The 23,104-nt window shown below is 40.3% G+C and overlaps 1 protein-coding gene across 1 annotated transcript in view; it reads left to right on the forward strand.

The window, feature by feature from the left end:
- The window catches only part of HNF4G (hepatocyte nuclear factor 4 gamma), a 149,397-nt gene extending 130,834 nt beyond the window's left edge, over positions 1–18,563 (forward strand). Inside the window, exons 8-10 of the mRNA XM_030215667.1 lie at positions 1,699–1,935; positions 7,142–7,264; positions 16,371–18,563. Of these exons, the coding sequence (XP_030071527.1) occupies positions 1,699–1,935; positions 7,142–7,264; positions 16,371–16,492 (482 nt within the window). The 3' untranslated portion in view covers positions 16,493–18,563. The remainder of the gene's footprint in view (positions 1–1,698; positions 1,936–7,141; positions 7,265–16,370) is intronic.
- The last annotated feature ends 4,541 nt before the right edge of the window (positions 18,564–23,104 follow it).

A 23,104-nucleotide genomic window follows, 5' to 3' on the forward strand; every position in this document is an offset into this window, starting at 1 on the left:
ATGCACATGGATGGAGGGTAGGGGAAAATGCTGGACATAGATGTAAGGAATGGGAGAGAGGAGAAATGCTTGACATAGATGGATGGAAGGGAAGAGAAAAGAAGAAGGTGCATAAGGATGGAGATGAGGAAAAGAGAAGAGAGGAGAAAGACTGTATATAGATGGAGAAAATAGGAAAAGCTGGATCCATTTTATACCTTCTCCAGTCAAGTCCACGGAGGACCCAGCTTTTACTTATGGATGTAGGGCAAGAAATGAAGAAGAAAGGAGGAAATTAAAGAAATAAATGGACAGAAAGCCCTGACAATGGAGTTAAGAGAACAGATAGAGAGCAGCAGAATCAGAGACTGGGACCAACGTGATCAGAAAAACAAAGTCACCACACAACAAAGGTGGAAAAAATAATTTTCATTTTAGTGTTTGGAATATGTCCAATCTGAGAATGTACATCTGCTGTCTTATTTTGCACTGTATAGGAGGAAAAATGTTTCTTGCTGTTTCCCTGGTATAGTGCTGGATGCAGAGTCTTGCTTCTTAGGATTTCAGGTTAAATTTGGAAGAATTTGGGCTATCTCTGTTCTGCATGTGTGACTGCAAGGCCAAGTGTATAAATAGGGATCTGTTTGTTAAATTCTGAGACCTTGATAACATATTGTGTTTCAGATTTGGCAAGACTGTTCTCCTAATTTCAGGTCTATATGCTAATTTGGTTTGTGTCATTTGGGCTGTACTGGAGCTGTAATAGCTTACAGAAATTATTTATAATGAAAAAAGATCACAAGTTATTTTTCTTCTCCTATACTGGTGTAATATTTTCAATGATGCCTGTTTATATGCGGTATGGCTGGCAAAAAGGGATGTGCCTACTATGGCTACCATTGGGGCAGAGCCATAGATGGTGACCCCGCCCCTAAGCTTACCCATAATGAGTACCAGTACCTTTTTTCCTTCAGAAAAAAGCACTGGTTAGAACTATCTTTTGTGCAGTCCTTCATACACAATTCTCTATGTGGACACCAGCACTGAATATTACAGTGCCTGCATAACTCCCATCTTTAACCCAACTCTGCTCCAGACTGCCTTGGCACTAAATGATAAAGTGCCGTGGTGGTCAGAGCTATATATTCAGCAGCACTGATGAACTACTTCTGCAAGTAAACTGACCCTTACTTTAGCTGAATCTTAAATACAAATGTTAGAATCTTTAATTCATCCTCAGCTAAACAGGAAACCAGCATAACTGTTTCAGAAGTGAAGGAACATGATCTTGGAGGCCTAGTCCATGGGATCTAAGGAGAGAAGTTATCAACGTGGGCTAGTGTTAAGTCATGTCATTTTTACCACAAGTTGGGTTATTTTAACACAGGGTATCACCATGTTGATAATTTGCACCCTTTGTGCTTCAAATGTCCAAGAATAGTTGCAATTGATGGATCGCCATCTTAGAGCACCCTATTAATACAGAATTGCAAAGCTTGTGTCATAGAGATCAGGTCTGAATAAGGCTAATAGGGTGACAGCTGTTTAATCATCAGACAAAATCCCCCCCACAAGGACTACTTTTGTTATATGGACATAGAGCTTCAACACTTTGTCCATCTACAGTTGGGTGCATCCTAATTGCTCTTTGTAAGTATTATAACTACTGTAAATCATATGAGGCATTCAAAATCTGAGATTATTTATTTTGATGTCTAGATGCCAAAGGACTAAGTGACCCATTGAAGATTAAGAACACCCGATACCAAGTGCAAGTGAGTTTGGAAGATTATATCAATGATCGACAGTACGATTCCAGAGGGAGATTTGGAGAACTTCTTTTACTACTCCCCACACTCCAGAGTATTACATGGCAAATGATTGAGGCAATACAATTTGTAAAGCTGTTTGGAATGATGAAAATTGACAATCTGCTTCAGGAGATGCTACTAGGAGGCAAGTTATTTTACCAATGTATTTACAAGGATGTTTTAGATATTTTCAAAGTACGATGGTGGCAATTCTCTAGGTGGGCACATCCTTTTAGTGGACGAGTAGCCTCGTGGTTAGTGCAGTGGACTTTGATCCTGGGGAACTGAGTTCAATTCCCACTGCAGCTCCTTGTGACTCTGGGCAAGTCACTTAACCCTCCATTGCCCCTAGTACAAAATAAGTACCTGAATATATGTAAACCACTTTGAATATAGTTGCAAAAATCTCAGAAAGGCGGTATATCAAGCTCCATTTCCCCTTTTAGGTACACCTAGTCTATAATGGCAGTTTCTGTTATAGGATACTAGTGTATCCCAGCATTAGCTTGCCTATAATCTAGGCAATCACCGTTAAATCAGCCATTGGTGTGGCATAAATGTGGGTACCTAAATGTGGCAATGACATGCTTAAATTGCAGTATTCTGTAAGTTGTACATGTAAGTGGGAGGCACACCCACATCCTGCTCATGTTCCACCTATACAAATGCCCCCCCTCCCATTTACATGCTATACTGGTTAGACACATGCTTTAACAATAGCACTTAGCTGCTTTGCTGCCACTTACATGTGTATATACAGTTACCCATGAAACTGCTGATATTCTCTACATTTGCATGCACAAGTGGCTCGTAAATGCAGTTGCCCAGTTATAGAAATACCCTTTATCCCTCTAATTCTAGTGAGTTGTGCACCCAAATTTCTGACTAGCACACACATTTGTGTGTGCAAACCAATTATTGGTTATAATTGTTTGTGACACCCCTAGAAAGGGTTGGGAGTGGACCAATGAAATCTCAGCAAGACAAAAGAGATGAAAACTAAATAAGTATTTAGGTAAAGGAATCCTCAGACCTGTTCCTTCAGAGGACCCGAGACATAGGGTGGGTAAACCTCTGCGGATCAGGAAAACACAGTTAGTAAGCAAGGTTCTAGCAGCAGGCCTAACACAGTCTATGACTGCTGGGGTTGCCACACCCCAAACACAGCCTATAAGTTCTTGGTTTCCCTCTGTGGTCCAGGTCTGGTTTCAGCCAGACCTCAAAGCAAAACTTGCAATATTCAGTCCAGTAGTAACAATGACTTACTTCATCCAGGTCAAGTTTATGGAACAAGAGCATCAGCAGCATACAGTGGGGATTTGAATCCTCCCACTCTGGGCCTCCTTAACTTTAGCCAGGCCCTGTTTTTTTAAACTGTCAGGTATTATCTCCACCCCTCATGGCTCACTTCCTCCTGGTGTGGGATCAGTGCTCTTAAGGTGGCTCAGGCTAGTTAGAGAGGGATTTTGCTTAAGGAAGGGCAATGTTCTATAAACTCCATCACATTAGTGCTAAATGGCAATTTTGCAAGTAACTGCCCTTAGTCAGTATTCTATAAGTTATGTATGCTCAAATTCCAGAGCATACAACTCCATGGGGGGCATGGACAGGTCAGGGGCATAAGCCAGGTGAGAAGAGAAAAAAGGGGGTCCACGACTTTCACAAGAGAAGCAAGCACAAAACAATGGAGATGAAAGCGAAGCAACTTCCAAATGACCAACACAAAAAGGAGAAAGTGCGTCCAAAAATTTTATTCGCAAGAGGTAAACCCAAAAAACCCTACACAAGCCATGTTTCGGCAACAAGCCTTCTTCAGGGGTCTAAAAACACAAAAATCAAAATTAAAACCAAAATGGTAATAAACAAACACAGCATAACAATATAAGGAGTCAAATAAGTAGGGAGGGAGGAACCCGAGCTGTAGCTGTGTGGTCCGGGGTTCCATGTTGGGGGTCGTCATTGGCAATGCTTTGGTGCCCTCTGCTGCAGCGTCAAAGAAAGCAATTATATATAAATCAACGTATACATCCAGCTTCTCCTTTATAAGCACGGGTGCCCAGTTGGTGTCCTGGCATGTCAGAGGGACCAGTGCACTTTGAATGCTGGCTCCTCCCATGACCAAAGGGCTTGCATTTGGTCGTTTCTGAGATGGCCATCCTTGGTTTCCATGATTGCTGAAAGTCAGAAACGACCAAGTCTAGGGACGACCATCTCTGGGGCTGACCTAAATTTCAAGATTTGGGCATCCCTGACCGTATTATCGATATGAAAGATGGACGTCCATCTTGTTTCGATAATACGGGTTTCCCCGCCCCTCCACCGGAACGTTTTGCGAGGAAGTCCTCAGCAAAACTTGGGCGTCCCTTTTGATTATGCCCCTGTGTGTGTCTCAAAAGGGCAAAAAAACAAAAGAATAAAATGCGCTGAATAAAAATATGTTTTTTTTCTGTTTACACCCCTATACAATGCATAAAGGTATCCCAACTGCATAGAATTACATTAAAATCAAATCTAATCTTAATAAAAAATATCCAAGTATTTTTTAATAAAACTTAACATTAAGAAATGAACAAATACATTTTTAAGACCTTTCAAAAAAAAAACAAAACCTGTAAAGAATAGTTAAGCAAACTGTTATGGGTAGACTATTCCATATTTTTGTGCCTCAGAAGGCAAAAGAATATTCCCAAACAGACTTCAATCATATTTTTTCTTTATAGACGGGACATCAAGATACAGATTTTTAGAACTCCTTAAATGCCCTCTATGACTTGGGAATATACGCAAGTTATCACCAAAAACATATTTATAGAGCGGACAAGCTATTTTCAATTGAATTTGAGGTTCTAATCTTAGCCAATGTAAATTATTCAACAGGCAGCTAACTTTACAAAACCTGTCTGATCCAAAGATTAATCTAGCGGCTGAATTCTATAGAAGTTGGAGTTGCCACATTTGTTGTTTATTTATGCTGCAATATAAAAAATTACAATAATCCAATAATGGAAGCAAAATTGCCAGTGCTATTGTTCAAAATCCACCAGGGCTTAAGGATGCCCTAATAACTCTCAACTTACTTGATAGTTTGACTGTTTTCTGATTTACTGAATTGATTATATCCATTATGTTACACTTGTTTCTTTGTATGTAACCAATTGTTTATCTACTCTTGAATGGCGCCTGCCATGATGTAATATTGTAAGCCACATTGAGTCTGCAAATAGGTGGGAAAATGTGGGATACAAATGCAACAAATAAATAAATACATAAGTACATAAATTAATTAATCTGGTGTTGATAAAATAGCTTGGAATCTAAAATTATACCAATTACTTTTGATTTATTATCAAATGTTAAAGAAGTACCTGAGGAAAAATGTATTATTTCAGAAGAGACATTCTGCTGGTCACCAAACCATACTGACTTTGTTTTCTGTGTATTAAGTTTAAAAAAGTTAGCTGAAGCCCAATCTTCTACTATGTTTATATGATGCCTTAGTGATGAAAAAATATTCCCCAAAGAATCTTGAACAGGGCGCAAAACAAAATTGTCATCCACATATGATAATGAAAATATGTTTCAAGACTGTAAGTAATCTCTCAAATGGCTCATGTAAACATTAAAAAGTTGAGACAACAATGGGGACCCTTGAGGGACACCGCAGTTCGGATTCCAACCCTTTGATGCTACAAAACACTACATTGTCTGTTTCCCAGGAAGAATGAAAAACATTTAAGAACTGATCCCCCAATATTCATTTCACTCAATCTAATAAACAGGAAAGCATGATCCACTGCATCAAATGCTGCAGAAATATCAAAGTGCAATAGGACAGCTTCCTTACCCAAGGCTATGTATTATTTTGTTTCTGTTATAAGCACTATAAGCATTGTCTCCATGCTATGCATTGGGTGAAACCTGTACTGTGAGGAATGTAAATACATAGGGTCCTGTTTACTAAGCCACGCTAGAGGCGTGTTAGCATTTTTAGCGTGCGCTTTAGGTGCCTACAACATTCCTATGGACGCCTACACAGTTAGTGTGCACTAATTTTCTGCATGTGCTAAAAACACTAGCACACCTGGTAATAGCAGTTAGTGTATCTGGGTTTAAAAAAAGGTTTGAACAAATTTCTGGAGGAAAAGCTCATAGTCTGCTATTGAGACAGACATGGAAAGCAACAGGTCGCCCAGGGATTTGTAGTATGGACTGTTGCTATGAGTTGGGTTTCTGCCAGGTACTTGTGACCTGGCTTGGCCACTGTTTAGAAAACAGGATACTGGGATAGATGGACCATTGGTCTGACCCAGTAAGGCTACTCTTATGTTCTTGGTAAACAGTGCCCATAGATTCCTCTAAAAAAGTGAAAATTGATAGTTCACCAGAAACTCGAGTTTCTCTATCCATGGAATACTCACCACTGGTCTAAAATGTTCAGCTTCAGTGAGATCTCCTATATTTTTATCCTGTATCCTGGGATTTATCCCATCTGGCCCCATAGCTTTGTCCACTTTTAGATTTTCAAATTGTTTATAAATGTTTTCTTCTGTGAACAATGCAATATTCACTCAATTCCCAGATATACACTTGGCAACTGACCGTGGTTCTTCTCCAGGATGTTCTTTTGTGAACACTGAAGAGAAGTATTTGTTTAGCACATTCTTTTATCTTCATCACTCTCCACTTAGTGTTTAGCAGCATCTTTGTCTTACAAGTCCATTCCTAGCTTTTCTCCTTTTCCCAGTATATCTGAAAAAGTCTTGTCACCTCTATTTACGTTTAACCATTTTTCTTCTGCCTGTGCTTTTGCTAGCCATATTTCCCTCTTTGCGTCTTTTCCATTATCTTCTTTTTGCATTATTCTGTATTTCTTAAACCCTGCATATCTTTTGCCCTTAATATTTTGGCCACTTGTTTGTAGAACTATATAGGCTTCCTATTTCTCTTGTTTATGTTTACTTTCCTTGTATAAAGATCTGTTTCATATTTGTAGCAGCTTTCATCTTGTCCCATTGTCCTTCCACTTCTCCTATGCCTACCCATGTTGCCAGCTCCTTCATCAGCTATTCCCCCATATCTGAAATCCAGTACTTTGAAATTCAGTACTTCTATATAATGCTTAAGAAAAGGGTTCTTTTGCTTAACTATTAACCTGGAGAAAATCAATGCTACAATGTATTTCAGGTTGTTGTTGCTTGGTAAATTCAATAAATACAATACCTGGAAGGCAATGATTAGAACTCTCAGCATTGTACATGTGAAGTAATAGAACCAGTGAACTACAGCATAGGAGTTACTAATAAGTGAATGTTCACCTAAGGTGAGTTGCTCATTTTATATCATTTTTGCAGGCGCTTCCAGTGATGCTAGTCACCTTCATCATACAGCACAGGCACATTTAGCACAGGATGCATTAACTGGCCAAGCATTACTTATAAGTTCGATGTCTGCCCCTGCACACACAGAGCGATTGGGTAAGTAATTGTCCATTAATTTCATAACACTTGTTAATGTTTTTATTTGCATTGTGCCAAGAACCATTTTTAATTACTGTGCAAATTAATTATCTCAAAGCCAGTTTATCATGTTTCTTAATACAGTATTCTATGTATCTATATAGATACATATATATAGATATATATCACACTCTCTCTATATATATCTATATCTATCTATATAGATATATAGATATAGATAGATATGTATGTATGTATGTGTTCAATTCGGTAACCGCATCTCAAAAAAGATATAGCGGAATTAGGAAAGGTTCAAAGAACAGCACTCAAAATGATAAAGGAGATGGAACTCCTCTCAGGACCACTGAGGGGGGCAAAATTCCCCAGACCTGGCCTCCGGGAGGGGGTGCGGTGCTGGCAAGCTTCTTCCTGTCTGCCTGCTTCTGGGACTGTATCTCTGCAGTTCCTGCATGCCAGGACTGGATGATTGCATTAATGCAATAACCTGGGTTATTGCGTTAATGCAATCATCTGGATCCCAGCACACAGGTGCAGGAGACAACAGACCGAGGGAGCAGCAGTCACACAAAGGAAGGTAAAGGGGTGGGTGGGGATAGTGGCCCGAGTGTGTGTGTGTGGGGGGGGGGGGGCACAGCACAGCAGCAGCCCAGGTGGGAGAGGCAGTCCTGCCCCAGGCCCAGCTCATTTTTGAAAGAGAAGGTCACCCATCTTTCAACATAAATCGGAAGATGGACGTCCTTCTCCCAGGGTCATCCAAATCGGTATAATCAAAAGCCGATTTTGGATGTCCCCAACTGCAGCCCATCGCAAGGACGTCCAAAGTTCAAGGGGGCGTGTCAGAGGCATAGTGAAGGAGGGACTTTGGCGTGCCTAACACTTGGACGTCTCTGACCCATAATCGAAAAAAACAAGGACATCCCTGATGAACATTTGGATGTGTTTTTATTACAAATAAGGCACAAAAAGTTGCCAGAAATGACCAGATGACCACCGGAGGGAATCGGGGATGACCTGTTACTCCCCCAGTGGTCACTAATCCCCTCCCACCCTCAAAAAACATCTTTAAAAATATGTTGTGCCAGCCTCAGATGTCATACTCAGGTCCATGACAGCGCATGCAGGTCCCTGGAGCAGTTTTAGTGGGTGCAGTGCACTTCAGACAGATGGATCCAGCCCCATCTCCCCCCACCTGTTACGTTTGTGGAGGAAACAGTGAGCCCTCCAAAACTCACCAGAAACTCACTGTACCCACATCTAGGTGCCCTCCTTCCCCGTAAGGTATATGGTAGTGGTGTACAGTTGGGAGTAGTGGGCTTTGGGGGGCTCAGCACACAAGGTAAGGGAGCTAAGTACCTGGGAGCAATTTATGAAGTCCACTGCAGTGCCCCCTAGGGTGCCCAGTTGATGTCCTGGCATGTTAGGGGGACCAGTGCACTACAAATGCTGGCTCCTCCCATGACCAAATGGCTTGCATTTGGCCATTTTTGACATGGACGTCTTTGGTTTCGAAAATCACTGAAAGTCAGAAACGTCCATGTCTAGGGACGGCCAAATCTAGGGATGGCCAAATTTAAGGATTTGGACGTCTCTGACAATATTTTCAAAATGAAAGATGGACGTCCATCTTTTTTCGAAAATATAGGTTTCCCCACCCCTGGATTTTGCTGTTTTACAAGGACGTACAAATCGCAACTTCAACATCCCTTTCAAAAATGCCCCTCTTGTCTCATTAATCCATGCTTTTGAATAAACTCTGTAATTTTGTTCTTTATAATAGTCTCTACCACTTTGCCCGGCACCGTCAGACTCACCAGTCTATAATTTCCTCCTGTTGTATAATAAATGTACTCTCAGACATATGTCTCCTTTGCTTTAATCTGGCCCTGAATCTACTGTCTCACTAAAACCTCAAGAAGACATTTTTTCACAATGAATTCAGTAAATTGAATAATCAATAAAAGATCCATCCCAGTTATATGCACCAAAGGTTTGTATAGATACTTTTAATTGCATTTTAGGTTACAGTAAGTTCTTGTTCATTCAGGGTCATGCAGTTACCAATTTTAATTTTTATCTATCATGTTATGTTAGACAATAGGGAAGACACCAAATGGTGAGTAGTATGTCCTAATATGTAAATTTGTTATACTGCCACTCTGTGGTATATGATTGTATTAGTTGACTATCCAGCTTATAATCGAAAGACAAAAATGCCTATATTGCGACCTAAATCGGGAGATAGGCGTTTATCTCCCAAAAACGAATAACGCGGTATAATCGAAAGCCGAACTTGGACGTTTTCAACTGCACTCCATCGCGGAAGCGTACAAAGTTGACGGGGGCGTGTCGAAGGCGTGGTGAAGGCGGAACTGGGGCGTGGTTATTGGCTGATCAGAGATGGGCGCCTTTCGCCGATAATGGAAAAAAAAATATGCGTTTTTAGCGAGAATTTAGGGCACTTTTCCTGGACCCTGTTTGTCCACGAATTAGGCCCCAAAAAGTGCCCTAAATGACCAGATAACCACTGGAGGGAATCGGGGATGACCTTCCCTGACTCCCCCAGTGGTCACAAACCCCCTCCCACCACAAAATATGCCGTTTCACAACTGTTTATTTTCACCCTCAAATGTCATACCCACCTCCCTGGCAGCAGTATGCAGGTCACTGGAGCAGTTATTAGGGGGTGCAGTGGACTTCAGACAGGTGGACCCAGGCCCATCCCTCCCCTACCTGTTACAATTGTGCTGCTTAATGCTTATTAGTCGTCCAACCCCCCAAACCCACTGTACCCACATGTAGGTGCCCCCCTTCACCCCTTAAGGCTATAGTAATGGTGTAGACTTGTGGGCAGTGGGTTTTGAGGGGGATTTGGGGGGCTCAACACACAAGGGAAGGGTGCTATGCACTTGGGAGCTCTTTTACCTTTTTTTTTTTTTTTTTTGTAAAAGTGCCCCCTAGGGTGCCCGGTTGATGTCCTGGCATGTGAGGGGGGACAGTACACTACAAATCCTGGCCCCTCCCACGAACAAATGCCTTGGATTTATTTGTTTTTGAGCTGGGCGCTTTCATTTTCCATTATCGCTGAAAAACAAAAACACCCAGCTCGCAAATTGTCGAATAAAACATGGACGTCTATTTTTTTCGAAAATACGGTTCGGTCCGCCCCTTCACGGACCCGTTCTCAGAGATAAACGCCCATGGAGATAGACGTTTTCATTCAATTATGCCTCTCTATGGACTTCTTTTACAAAGCCACGCTAGCAATACCCACACTGCAAACGAAAGGAAGCCCTTAGGAACTGAATGGTCTTCCTCTCATTTGCCGCACCGAGAATCGGCAGTGCGGCTTTTTAAAAGTGACCCTTTATCTTTACCTACTAGACTGTCTCTAAAAGTTGAATGCACTTCTAAAGCTCTTGGTGTTATTTTGGATACCACCCTCTCTTTAGAATCTCAGGTTAGTCATCTTGTTCAAGTCGGCTATTTTAAATATTGTCAATGAAGGAGTATTCATCACTATTTTGACAAAAACTATTTGGCCATCTTAGCTCAAATTTTTCTGTTATCCCATTTAGACTATTGCAATAGTCTTGCAGCTAGGTTATGAAATAGGCTTCAGTTTTTCCAAAATACTCTTGCTAAGCTTGTCTGACATATGAGCAAATTTGACAGCACTATTCATGCTTTAATGTTGCTTCACAGGCTCTCTGTGTAAGCTCAAGTTTATTTTAAATTGGCCTGTTTGGTTTTTAAATTATTTGACAAGTCTTCTCCAGAATACCTTCACAGATTGGTTTCTTTTCCTATGGATTGTGGGCTCTTGAAGTTTAGAGACACCTATAGGTCAATTCTTCCCTTTTTCATGAGTGCTTTAAAAGGATTCTAGAGGATTCTGTTTTACTATCAGGCTATTCATTTTTTCTTATTTTTGCCATTGGATCTATGAGCTTTGCCTTCTTATTTTTTATTTTGAAAGACTTTTAAAACTTATTTATTTAAAAATATTCTGGCACAGTGATCTTACATTACTTTTTTCCAATTTGTGTATTTTTTGTTACATTTGTACCCCGCGCTTTCCCACTCATGGCAGGCTCAATGCGGCTTACATATTGTTCAGTATATACATATACACATACATATTACATTACACCATCACCGAGGAAGATTTGAGTGGTATACCGGTGCCGGAAATGGTATTTGAAGGTCACGAGTCGGAGAAACTTAATGAATTCTCTGTAAACCTGGAGGATGTAATGGGGCAGTTCTACAAACTGAAGAGTAGCAAATCTTCTGGACCAGATGGTATTCATCCCAGAGTACTGATAGAACTGAAAAATGAGCTTGCGGAGCTATTGTTAGAAATATGTAATTTATCCTTAAAATCGAACGTGGTACCGGAAGATTGGAGGGTGGCCAATGTAACACCGATTTTTAAAAAAGGTTCCAGAGGAAATCCGGGAAATTATAGACCGGTGAGTCTGATATCGGTGCCGGGCAAAATGGTAGAAACTATTATTAAGAACAAAATTACAGAGCATATTCAAAAGCATGGATTAATGAGACATGAAAGTCAACATGGATTTAGTGAAGGGAAATCTTGCCTCACCAATCTACTACATTTGATTGAAGGGGTGACCAAACATGTGGATAAAGGAGAGCCAGTTGAAATTGTGTATCTGGAATTTCAGAAGGTGTTTTACAAAGTACCTCATGAAAGACTCCAGAGGAAATTGGAGAGTCATGGGATAGGAGGTAGTGTTCTATTGTGGATTAAAAACTGGTGAAAAGATAGAAAACAGAGAGTAGGGTTAAATGGTCAGTATTCTCAATGAAGAAGGGTAGTTAGTGGGGTTCCCCAGGGCTCTGTGCTGGGACCACTGCTTTTTAATATATTTATAAATGACCTAGAGATGGGAGTAACTAGTGAGGTAATTAAACTTGCTGATGACACAAAGTTATTCAAATTCAATGGCAAAACCTGTTAGCTGTCAAATATTTCCTAAAGCAGCCCGGTATCTAAAACTTCTTCTCTGAAAAGCACTACACATTTAAACAATGCTTACTTGTACTATAGTTTCTTCCTTCTTCTTGTTAATCCACAGTGTCAAAAAAAAGAAGACGCTCATTAATATTAGTCCCTTTAAACATTTAAAGGAACACTATCCATTGGATCGCCGTATTCAAACCTTTAGGTTCTAGAGCCTGCAATTTAAAGATCCAGTGTTGCTCGAGCTGGAGGAGGCATCTAGCCCGATTGCCCCCTCCTACATTAATATTCACCTGATCGATGACAAAACTCAGAAAATGAGTGAAATCATGTTTGGTTAAATTACAGTGTGCTACCAATGGGGATCCCATTTTGGATCTTTTTATAATGACATGTTCAAACAGCCTCGTGTGCAACTTCCTTGTGGTTTCCCAATGTACAATCTGTTGCAGGGACATTGTAAAATGTAAACCACAAAGCTGGAATTACAGTCTGTATAAGATTTAATGTGATATTTCTGTTGGTCAACTGGATTGATAAAGTCATTGCTTTCCAACGTTATAGCACAAGTACTGCATTTGCCGCATTTTACATGTCCATGAGGTACATCCTCTTCCAAACATGGTTTTAATTGGGCTGGACTTAAAATCTCTTTAAAATTTTGTCCTCTAGAAAAGGCGAAATGGAGATTAATACGTTGGAATAATGGGTGTGTTTTCTTAATTATATTGCCCACCTCTTCCCTTCCTCTAGAAAATGCAGCATAAAGACCTCTCTCTTATCGTCTTCTTCTTCTTCTTCTTCTATCATGTTTAGAGATTCCCTCTTGTCCGTTAACAGAAGATCTCTATTGTTAAATTTTGCTCTGGTATATGATTTTTTTTACTATAGATGGTGGATATCCCTGCTTGTGCAAATCAATAGCTAGCTTATTCGCTGATTTCTTAAACTCATTTTTCTCCATACAGATCATTTTAAACCACTCATTATTTTATAGACCTCTATCATATCTCCCCTCAGCCATCTTTTCTCCAGGCTGAAGACCACTAGCTGCTATATACTTTCCTCATAGGGAAGTCTTCCCATCCCCTTTTTCATTTTCATCATCCTTCTCTGTACCTTTTTTAATTCTGCTATATCTTTTTTAAGATGCAGTGACCAGAATTGAACACAATATTTAAGGTGCGGTCGCACCATGGAGCGAAACAAAGGCATTATAATGTCCTAATTTTTATTTTTCATTACTTTCCTAATAATACCTAACATTCTATTTGCTTTCTTAGCCACCGCCACACACTGAGCAGAGGGTTTCAAAGTATCATCAAGAACACGCCTAGATTCCTTTCCTTGTTGGTGACTCCTAATGTGGAACCTTGCATTGCATAGCTATAATTTGGGTTCCTCTTTCCCACATGCATCACTTTCCATTTGCTCACATTAAACATCATCTGCCATGTAGATGCCCATTTTCCCAGTCTCGTAAGGTCCTCTTGTAATTTTTCAAAATCCTCTTGCGATTTAACTATGCCCATGTGGAGTGGTTAAAGGGAGGCCTCTGCTGATGGGTCCTCTGCTGGGGAGTGAACTGCCCAGGGGGAACCCTGCTCTATGGCCCAGGAGCATCTGGTCACAGCTTTGTGGCCTGATGCTCCCGTGCAGTGAAAGAACCACAGCAAAAAGCTGACGTTATTTTACCATGATTTTAGCGCTCTAATACAATTTGTGGTGTATAACCACAAGCCGTGGTAGGGTATTTGCGTAGTAATGAGATGCAAAACATGCATTTCCATATTTTGCATCTCATTACTGAGTAAATCATGGCAACTTCAATATTATCACATTATTTTTAGTTAAGCAGTGTTGTGGCCCTTTAACACTTGTTAACAGAGAAATAACACATCTTAAAGCTTTACTTGGCTATTAAACAGGTCCTACAAATGAATAATGCAGCAACTTGCTTACCTTTATGCAGGTCCTCAATTACATCTAGCAAACTCATTCTCAGAGTCATAGGCAAGACACGCCCAACATATCACCCAAATGCGCCCCCATCACTTTCCATTCAGAATTCCTGAATCCTTTGACAACGCCATATATATGTACTTTTCATACTTCAAACAGGATTCAAACTAGACTTCCTTGAGTAGTAGCTTTCTTATTACCACACTTTCATAGAGGACCAGTTTGTGGAGTTCTTAGGATATCGTTACATGTTCATTTTGGCCAGCTTGCCATAGAACCCACAACTGCCACTGGTCTCTGATTTCCTTCATCAGTCTCCTTGCTCTATCTCCTAGGAGCCCTTTTAATAATTATGATAAAATATGGACTTAGCAGGTTTTTAAATCAGGACATTCCCACGCATTAAGCTCATATATTTCCATTAGCATTCCAGACTTGCAAAAAATTAATTCGGGAGCACTTACTGCCTCCTATTCAGGAGCTGCTAAGTGCTCCCATGTTAAGTCTGCATTATCCAGTTAGCATATGCTAATCAGAATGCAATAACTGGATAACGCTGATGTGCCCATTCCCCGCCCATATCATGCACCCTCCTGAAAAAATACAAAAATATAAATAATGCCTGATTAGCATGCACAAATAGGCAAATTACTGCAAAACACTTTAATGCATTTTGCGGTAGGCTTTTTTGGATCTTTCACCACACATTGGGCCTTATTCTGTAGAGGTTATCCCCCAGATTCTATATTGCATGCCTAGAGATCTGTGCCGAAATCGGCGCGTATTCTATAACAATACGCGTAACTTAATTGATAACAGCATTTAACAAGCAGTGATGAGCACTAATTGGCACTGATTAGAATTTAGGCACACAAGTCACTGAGCATATTCTGTAATGATGTGCATCAACCATCTAATGTTCACAGGCAAAAAGGGGCATGGTTATAAGCATGTCATTTCATGGACATTCTGAAATGTATGTTCCTAGTTATAGAATACAGCCCAGTGTGGTGTAAATGGATGCATATAGATTTAGGTGCTGAAATATCAGCTAAGCGTATTCTATAATCAAAGCCTAAATCTAGGCACTGATTATAGAATATGCTTAGTTGGCACAGATTTCAACGCCAATTTTTTTTAGGCACCATATATAGAATCTAGCCCATGGAGGAGATTCTATATATGGTGCCTAAAATTCGACGCTGAAATCAGTGCCAACTAAGTGTTTTGTATAATTGGGGCCTAGATTGAGGAGCATAAATTTTAGGAGCGTAAATTTAGGCACATAGCCTTTAAAGAATAAGGCCTATTAGGGTTTAAAGCCCTTTAATAAAAGGGCCCTCTATCCTGGAGGGACAGCCTAATCTATATCCATCCTGCAACCTGTTGTCTTTTCATAACTTTAGTCTGGAGTTATATTTGCAACCTACAACAGAGGGAACCAACAGGAATTTCAGGATATACTCTGTTATCAACTGAATCAATACAATTTAATATAAGTGGTCCAATTTACCTGACACTGGAAAGCAATTCAGTACACCAGTGCTTAAAGTATATAGTTTTCTACAAAAGTAAAAGCAGATGTAAACTTAACTAACCAAGATCATTTATTTTTTTCCTATTTAGTTTTCTAAATATTTCTATATAAAGTATGTTTTTGCTTGATTTTGTGCGATAAGATGTATGGATGAAAATGCATTGAACTGAAACAACACGACAAATGTCGTCAATATTTCCCACGTCATTTCATGTTTTCAACCCAAAATGACAGAAAGAAAAAAAAAAAACAAACGTGTTTCCATGCCATCAGTACTGCATACTATTGCTCAATAATGCATACTATTGATATGCAAATTATTGAAGAATAATATTACACACTATTGTAAAATAATATGCACTATTTGAGCAACAGAGTGCAATATCAAAAACAGAGTCAAAAAATAAATAAGTAATTATGTGCAAATGAAAACTCCCATAAACAACTCAAGCGGCTATAAGAAAATATTGTTTTGGGCTTCTGCATTCCTATTGGATGCAAGGATCTACCACTCTTGTTGTGAATTTTACTTCCAGGTGGTAAAGTAACAACAGGTAAATATTACGATAAACATTATAATTAATAATGTTTTCTTTATATATATCCTTCTACTATAGCCACTCCAGAAACTCCTCTGCCTTCTCCTCTACAAGGATCTGGACAAGAACAATACAAAATATCTTCAAATCAGGCTTCTCATATAGCACAGCAAGCAATTCCAAAGCACAAAGCACTGTGATTCTGCAACCTCAGTCCATGCACTAAGTAATGTAAACCACTGTACTGTATGTGGTCAGCAGCTGAATTCTGGAGTGTCTCAGAATGAAGACAGCGTAAAAAACCCCCACACTTTACCCAACGATGTCATGACTGGCATGTACAGTAACATTTCCATGATTACTGCTTAGGCTATCTCGAAATGTATGATACCATATGTCATTTTTTATACGAGTTACTATATATCATAGCATTTATATACTATATCCCTTTATTGTGTAGCATTCCATTCTTTGTAATGCATTTGGATAGTTGAACTGAACAGAATTAAATTTAAGTTGCCTTTTGTAGTTGTTAGCCTTGGACCTGCATGTCTACCATTCTCTATCTATGGAAGAAAACTGTTTTATGAAAAAGGGAAAATTCAATTCAATTTAATTCAATTTAGGTCTTATATACTGTTAATATCCCCTATTTAGGGTTCAGTGCAGTTTACATCATTAGTGGAACAGCAGTTACAATATAAGAAGAAGGACATTTGGTGAATACAATCTTATTGGTTAGATATAATGTTATAAAGCGTTATAGTGTGTAATTGTTGTCAGAGTTACATTTGATAGTTCAAAAAGTCCGTTGGGGGAACGATGATCGGAGATTGTTATATAGCAGTCTTTGGGAAGAAGAAAGATCTTAGCTTCTTCTGGAAGCTGAGGTAGTTATTCTCTGATCTGATAGCCAGAGGGAGTCAGTTCCATAATGTGATCCCTGATACTAAGAAGAGCGAGTTAAAGATCTTCTGAGATCGGATTCCCTTGTAGAATGGTTGGGCTAAGATCAATTGTTCTTTCAGTCTATCGTAGTGAACAGTGCAAACAGATGAGATTTTAATCAGCAGTTCAGAGGTAGCACCTTGAAAAATCTGGAAGATTAGACAGGCACATTTAAACTTAGTTCTTTCAGCTATTGGTAACCAGTGTAATTTTGTAAGATAAGATGAAAATTGTGTAATTATTATCAAGGAACTAACTTCTGTAAATACTATTTTATTTTTCATTGCAGTTCCACAAATTAATGAACAGTGGGCTCAATATTTAGTGGCACTTATCTTCATAAAGCAACTTTAACCCAGATAAGTGCCATTCACCAGGACCATGCCTGTATAGTCAGAAAATCCTTTCTGACCACCCTAGCACTATGCAAGCAAAAGGCAGACATAATAAGATGATAAACAACCTTTATTTAAAATCCTAAGGCTCCCAGAGGATGGATGATTGCCTTTAATTTTGTTGGTTGGACTAGACATGTTGAAGTTTGTAATTTTCCACCAGCTGGTAATTTAGCCCCTGGAGCAGCTGTTTCAAGGCAAAACATAGCCATATCGGGCACAGATGTGTAAATCTCTGGGAACCTTTGGATTTTAAATAAAGACTGTTTATTTTCTTATTATGTTTCTCTTAGATTTTATCTTCCACGTTAGAGTTGGTGAAACATTTGCCTTATTTTCTCACTATCCAGGCAGTGCCAGGGTGGTCCAGAGGTGGAGCCTAGGCAGAGTTTCTAGTTACCCACTTAGCAGTGATATTCGGTCTGCTAACCAGGTAACTACTAATCAGCAAAAAGGCTGTCCTAACTTTATACGGACAGTTATCTCTGTACAAGTTTGAAAATCACCAATATTCAGATAATTGCCTGTGGCCAGGTTATACTCAGAATACTCAGTGTCAGCTGATATCAGGATATTGCACAGAATATCCAAATATATGGCGGCCCATATTTAAATCAAACACTGATCACCATGGCTGAATATTGGGGGAGTATGTTTTTGATTATGAATAATATGTGTATTACTTAAATCTCAGCTAATAAACATGAACTGTTATTTGAGGGGTCAGCAATGTGCATATATGTGCAGATCAACAAATCTTTCTTCAGGTGTTGAGTGACAAGATTGAAACTTATCTCAGGAAATAATGTTTACCAGGTGCATTCTCTGTGAATGTACTCTGACTTTTGGCACTGAATAAGAGCAGAACTAATTCAACTAATTTTAAAACAGTGTTTTTCTATTACCGGTCTTTACCAATCATTATGAAGATCGGTGTAAAACGGAAACTAGTTTGCACATACAGTTTTCCAATTATACCTATAGTAAATAAGAAAGGCCTAAATAAGGTTTTTAAAAACATTGCCGCTAGATGGTCCAGGTCAGCAGCTGTCCAACTCCACAATTCTTCCCTCTGCCACCCTGTTGCTCACCGCTTCATCGTGCCTCACTGCCGCCCTGGCTGGCTGCTCATCGTGACCCACCTCATGCCTCACAACTTCGGGTTCGTGAACTTCGCGACAACCAGTTACCACTCACCAGAGAAGGAGGACTGGAGCACTGAAGAGCCCACCACCAACCAGAGCCACCATCCGCTGCCTAGCCTGCCTATCACTGCAGCAGCAGCACCAGTAGTCCTCCAGGCTCTACACTGCCCTGCCTTCTGTCCACTCCAGAGTCCAGACTGAGAATCCAGACTCTCCAGGTAAAAAAAACAAAAACAAAACAAAAAGCTTTGGGGACACTGGTGAAGTGATGCTGGGTTGGGCTGGTGTTGTGTGGGTTGTAGAACTGTGGGAACTGCAGAGTTAACTCGATGCTGGGTGATGTGGGGTTAGTGCCCCCCCCCCCCCCATTTTAACTCTGGCCCCCTCAAAATGTCAGTTCTAGATATGCCCCTGCCTAGAAATAAGTGAAACCTGGCTAGGTGAAAGTGGGGGTTTACCACTAGCTGAACTATGCCCAACAGGTTTCAATATCCAACATCAACCAAGACCAGGAAGACAGGGTGGAGGGGTAGCAGTCTTGATTCAGGACACAATCAAACTGCGCAGAATATCCATCCCCCAGCTACATGGATCAGAATCTCTTTTAATCCAACTTGAAGAGGAGAAGCCAATCTGGCTGCTCATGGTATACAGAGCACTTCGTAACAACACATTATCTGTGCAAGAACTCCTATACCTAATTAATCAAGTGACCCTAGGTTGGTGATCATGGGAGACTTCAATCTACACATCAAAACCCTAGATACCACCACAGCTGCCTTTCTGGACACGAAGAAGGCACTAGGATTTACACAGGTGATCAATTCGCCAACCCACGAAAAGGGTCACAAACTAGACCTGGTATTCTACAAAGGGGGTGGATATCCCAGAATTCTGGGATAACAGTGTTGAAATAACACCCCTATCATGGTCAGACCATTTTCTAATTAAATTCTCCCTAAGTGACCACCTGAAACAAATGGCACCTCCCAGAGTTTGGAAGGAGATCAGAGACAAAAAAAAAGCTGACCGTTGAGAATTTCCTAGAGGTCTTGGACTATCCACGTGTAAATGAAAAGACAACAGTGTCAGAACAAGTTGACATCTGGAATACACACTTAGCCAAGACCTTAGAGAGAACAGCACCACTAAAAAAGGTCTTATGCCCCACTCACAAACGCTCACCTTGGTTTTCTCCAGAACTTCGGATCCTTAAACGTGAAGGACGAAAACTGGAAAGGAGATGGCGCAAATCTCACCTGGATGAAGACAGGCTAAACTGCAGGAAGCACTTGGCAAAGTACTTCCAAGCCTTAACAGCAACCAAAAAACAGTATTTCTCTCAATGCATTGCACAGGCTGCCAATTCAACCAAGCAGCTGTTCAGTATAGTAAACAGTCTACTGCAAGCCCCACAACAAAACCAGCCTCCCCAGTCTAAACTGAACTGTAATGATTTTGCTGCATACTTTGTCAACAAAATTAAAAGTCTCCACCAGGATTTACAGGCAATCCCACCCAGTGCCCAACCAGTCAACCAGGTGGGCACAAATTTGCCCCCTCCTAACAGAGACAGATGGAACACTTTTAACCTAATGACAGAGGAGAGCCTTGACAAACTCCTAAGAGACCTTCAACCAACTTCCTGCTCCCTCGATCCCTGCCGATCAAAGACAGTGCAGCAGGCAAGTATGGGCCTTATAGAAGGTGCCACAAAAATTGTGAACACCTCTCTTTCTAATGGGCAGCCACCAACAGCATTAAAACGGGCAGTGGTTCGCCCTCTGCTGAAGAAAAACAACCTTGACCAGGACAAACTTGAAAGTTACAGGCCAGTATCCAACATCCCATTTCTAGGGAAACTCATAGAACAAGCAGTCTGTGTTCAACTTAATGAATGGCTAGAAAAGAGTAACTGGCTAGATCCATGTCAATCTGGATTCAGACCCAGTTATGGAACAGAAACGGTCCTCGTATCCCTGTTAGCTGATCTTCACAGAAGCTTTTGACACTGTGGATCATGATATCTTGCTAGCACGACTGACAGAAACAGGTATCAATGGTACAGTACTTGCCTGGTTCAGTTACTATCTATCAGACAGGCAACAATCCATAATGTTTGGCAGCAACTCATCACCACCATGGACACTGACCTGTGTGGTACCACAAGGATCGATACTGTCACCTATTCTGTTCAATATCTAGCTCAAGCCACTAGCATAGCTGATTCGGTCAATGGACACTCAGCATCCTGAGTTAACAGCCATCTCTTCTACTGACAATATTTAAAGTGTTTATCTGGGTCTTATGATGGACACCTAGAACTGAATGCAAGCAGGCCCTGCAATACTAATGGTTGCATGCAGTGTGTATACTTATCATATGCATTGGTGTATATGTGTGTGTTTGTTGCTCAAGCATTTCCTGCTTGCAACATGCGTCACTCCCAGCTGATCAAGCATGCAGTGTTAACAGCCTTCTCTTTTACAAACTAGCTATGGGCCTTATAATGGACAGTGTGTGTTGCCCCTGCTGGTCCAGCATACAGCATGCAGTATTAATAACCATTTCATTTACTGATGATAAGCAAAATAGCTATCTAGGTCTTATGATGGACACACAGAACTGAAAATACGTACCTGACATAGAACCTGTATTTCTCAGGTGAAATTAAGAATATAAGAAGCGTACTGGGTCAGACCAATGGTTCATCTAGTCCAGTATCCTGCTTCCTACAGAGGCCAATCCAGGTCACAAGTACCTGGCAGAAACTCAATTACTGGCAACATTCCATGCTACCAATACCGGGGTAAGCAGTGGCTTCCCACATGTCTATGTCAATAACAGACTATGGACTTTTCCTCCAGGAAATTGTACAAACCTTTTTTAAACGCAGATATGCTAACTGCTGCTACCACATCCTCCGGCAGCGAGTTCCACACCTTAACTATTCTTTGAGTGAAAAAATATTTCCTCCTATTTTTTAAAAAGTATTTCCATGCAATTTCTAGTGTCCCCAGGTCTTTGTACTTTCTGAAAGAGCGAAAAATCGATTTACTTTTACCCGTTCAACACCACTCAGGGTTTTATAAACCTCAATCATATCCCCCTCAGCCTTCTCTTTTCAAAGCTGAAGAGCCCTAACCTCCTTATCCTTTCTTCATATGGGAGGAGTTCCATCCCCTTTATCATTTTGGTTGCTCTTCTTTGAACCTTTTATAAAACAACTTTGATACGCTAGCTCACTTGAATGAATACTGATTGTAACCCAGATTAGCACCTGTCATTTTGAGGTGACTGCTATAATCAATTCAGTGTATATACCTGACATACAATCTGCTGCCTTGAGGGGAATGCTATAACAACTTCGATGCACAATTCTTCAATGTATGCAGTGAACTGAACGCTGAAAACCGTTTTACTAATGAAAAACTGCTGTGCCAATGTAACTAACACTACCTCAGTTCTATGAGTGTTTCTTGGAATAAATACATCAAACTGCCAACCGGTTTGCCACTAACCTCATGGGGAATGCAATGGACAGCTTCTACATGTCGTCTTGTAATAATGAACCAGATTGAAAGCATGTTTTCTGCACCTGAAACATGATGTCATGAGTATGTGTTCCAACTTCTGTCCACAATTACACTCCAGAAATCCTTTGGTTAACAGCCTGATGCTCTGAGGTAAATGCAACTAGGTAAGTTTGCAGTGTATTCCTTTCCTGAATCAGACATGAAAAAAGTCCTAAAACTCCCTTCCCTCTGCGCCTAATGTTCTGAGGCAATGCAGGAAAGACATCGATGTGCACCCTTTCCATGAATACACAGACAGAGGCATTTTGTGGAGAATAGAAATCCAATTAATGCCAATGCAAACTAATGTCCTGATGGAAATGGCTGAAGCCTGATGGAACTGCACACAGAGTATAGAAAATCCCTTCAGTGTAAATGAAAACTAATACTTTAATGTGTTGCTCTTTGGAGAGCAGATAGAATTGAGAGCTGATTTGTGGAAGTACCCTGATGAAGCAATGCATCATGATGTGAATGAAATAACCACTAATTTGGTTTCTGAAATCCTAATTCAGTTTCTAAAATCCCCACTAATTCGGATTCTCAAGCCTTTTGTATCTTAGCCCTCTATATCTTTAAAGTAAGTACCTGCCTTACTCAGAAAGAAACAGTGTAGTAGGATGTATTCTAGTGAAACAATTTGCTCCAGCTGACCTATGCTAGAAAACACACATAATCAGTATCTCTTAGACTGTGCATGCCCACCGAAATGGTATTAGGTCTTAAAAGCAACAGAGATAGAACAGCAA

This window comes from Microcaecilia unicolor, chromosome 1, assembly GCF_901765095.1.
Source record: "Microcaecilia unicolor chromosome 1, aMicUni1.1, whole genome shotgun sequence".
Lineage (NCBI taxonomy): Eukaryota > Metazoa > Chordata > Amphibia > Gymnophiona > Siphonopidae > Microcaecilia > Microcaecilia unicolor.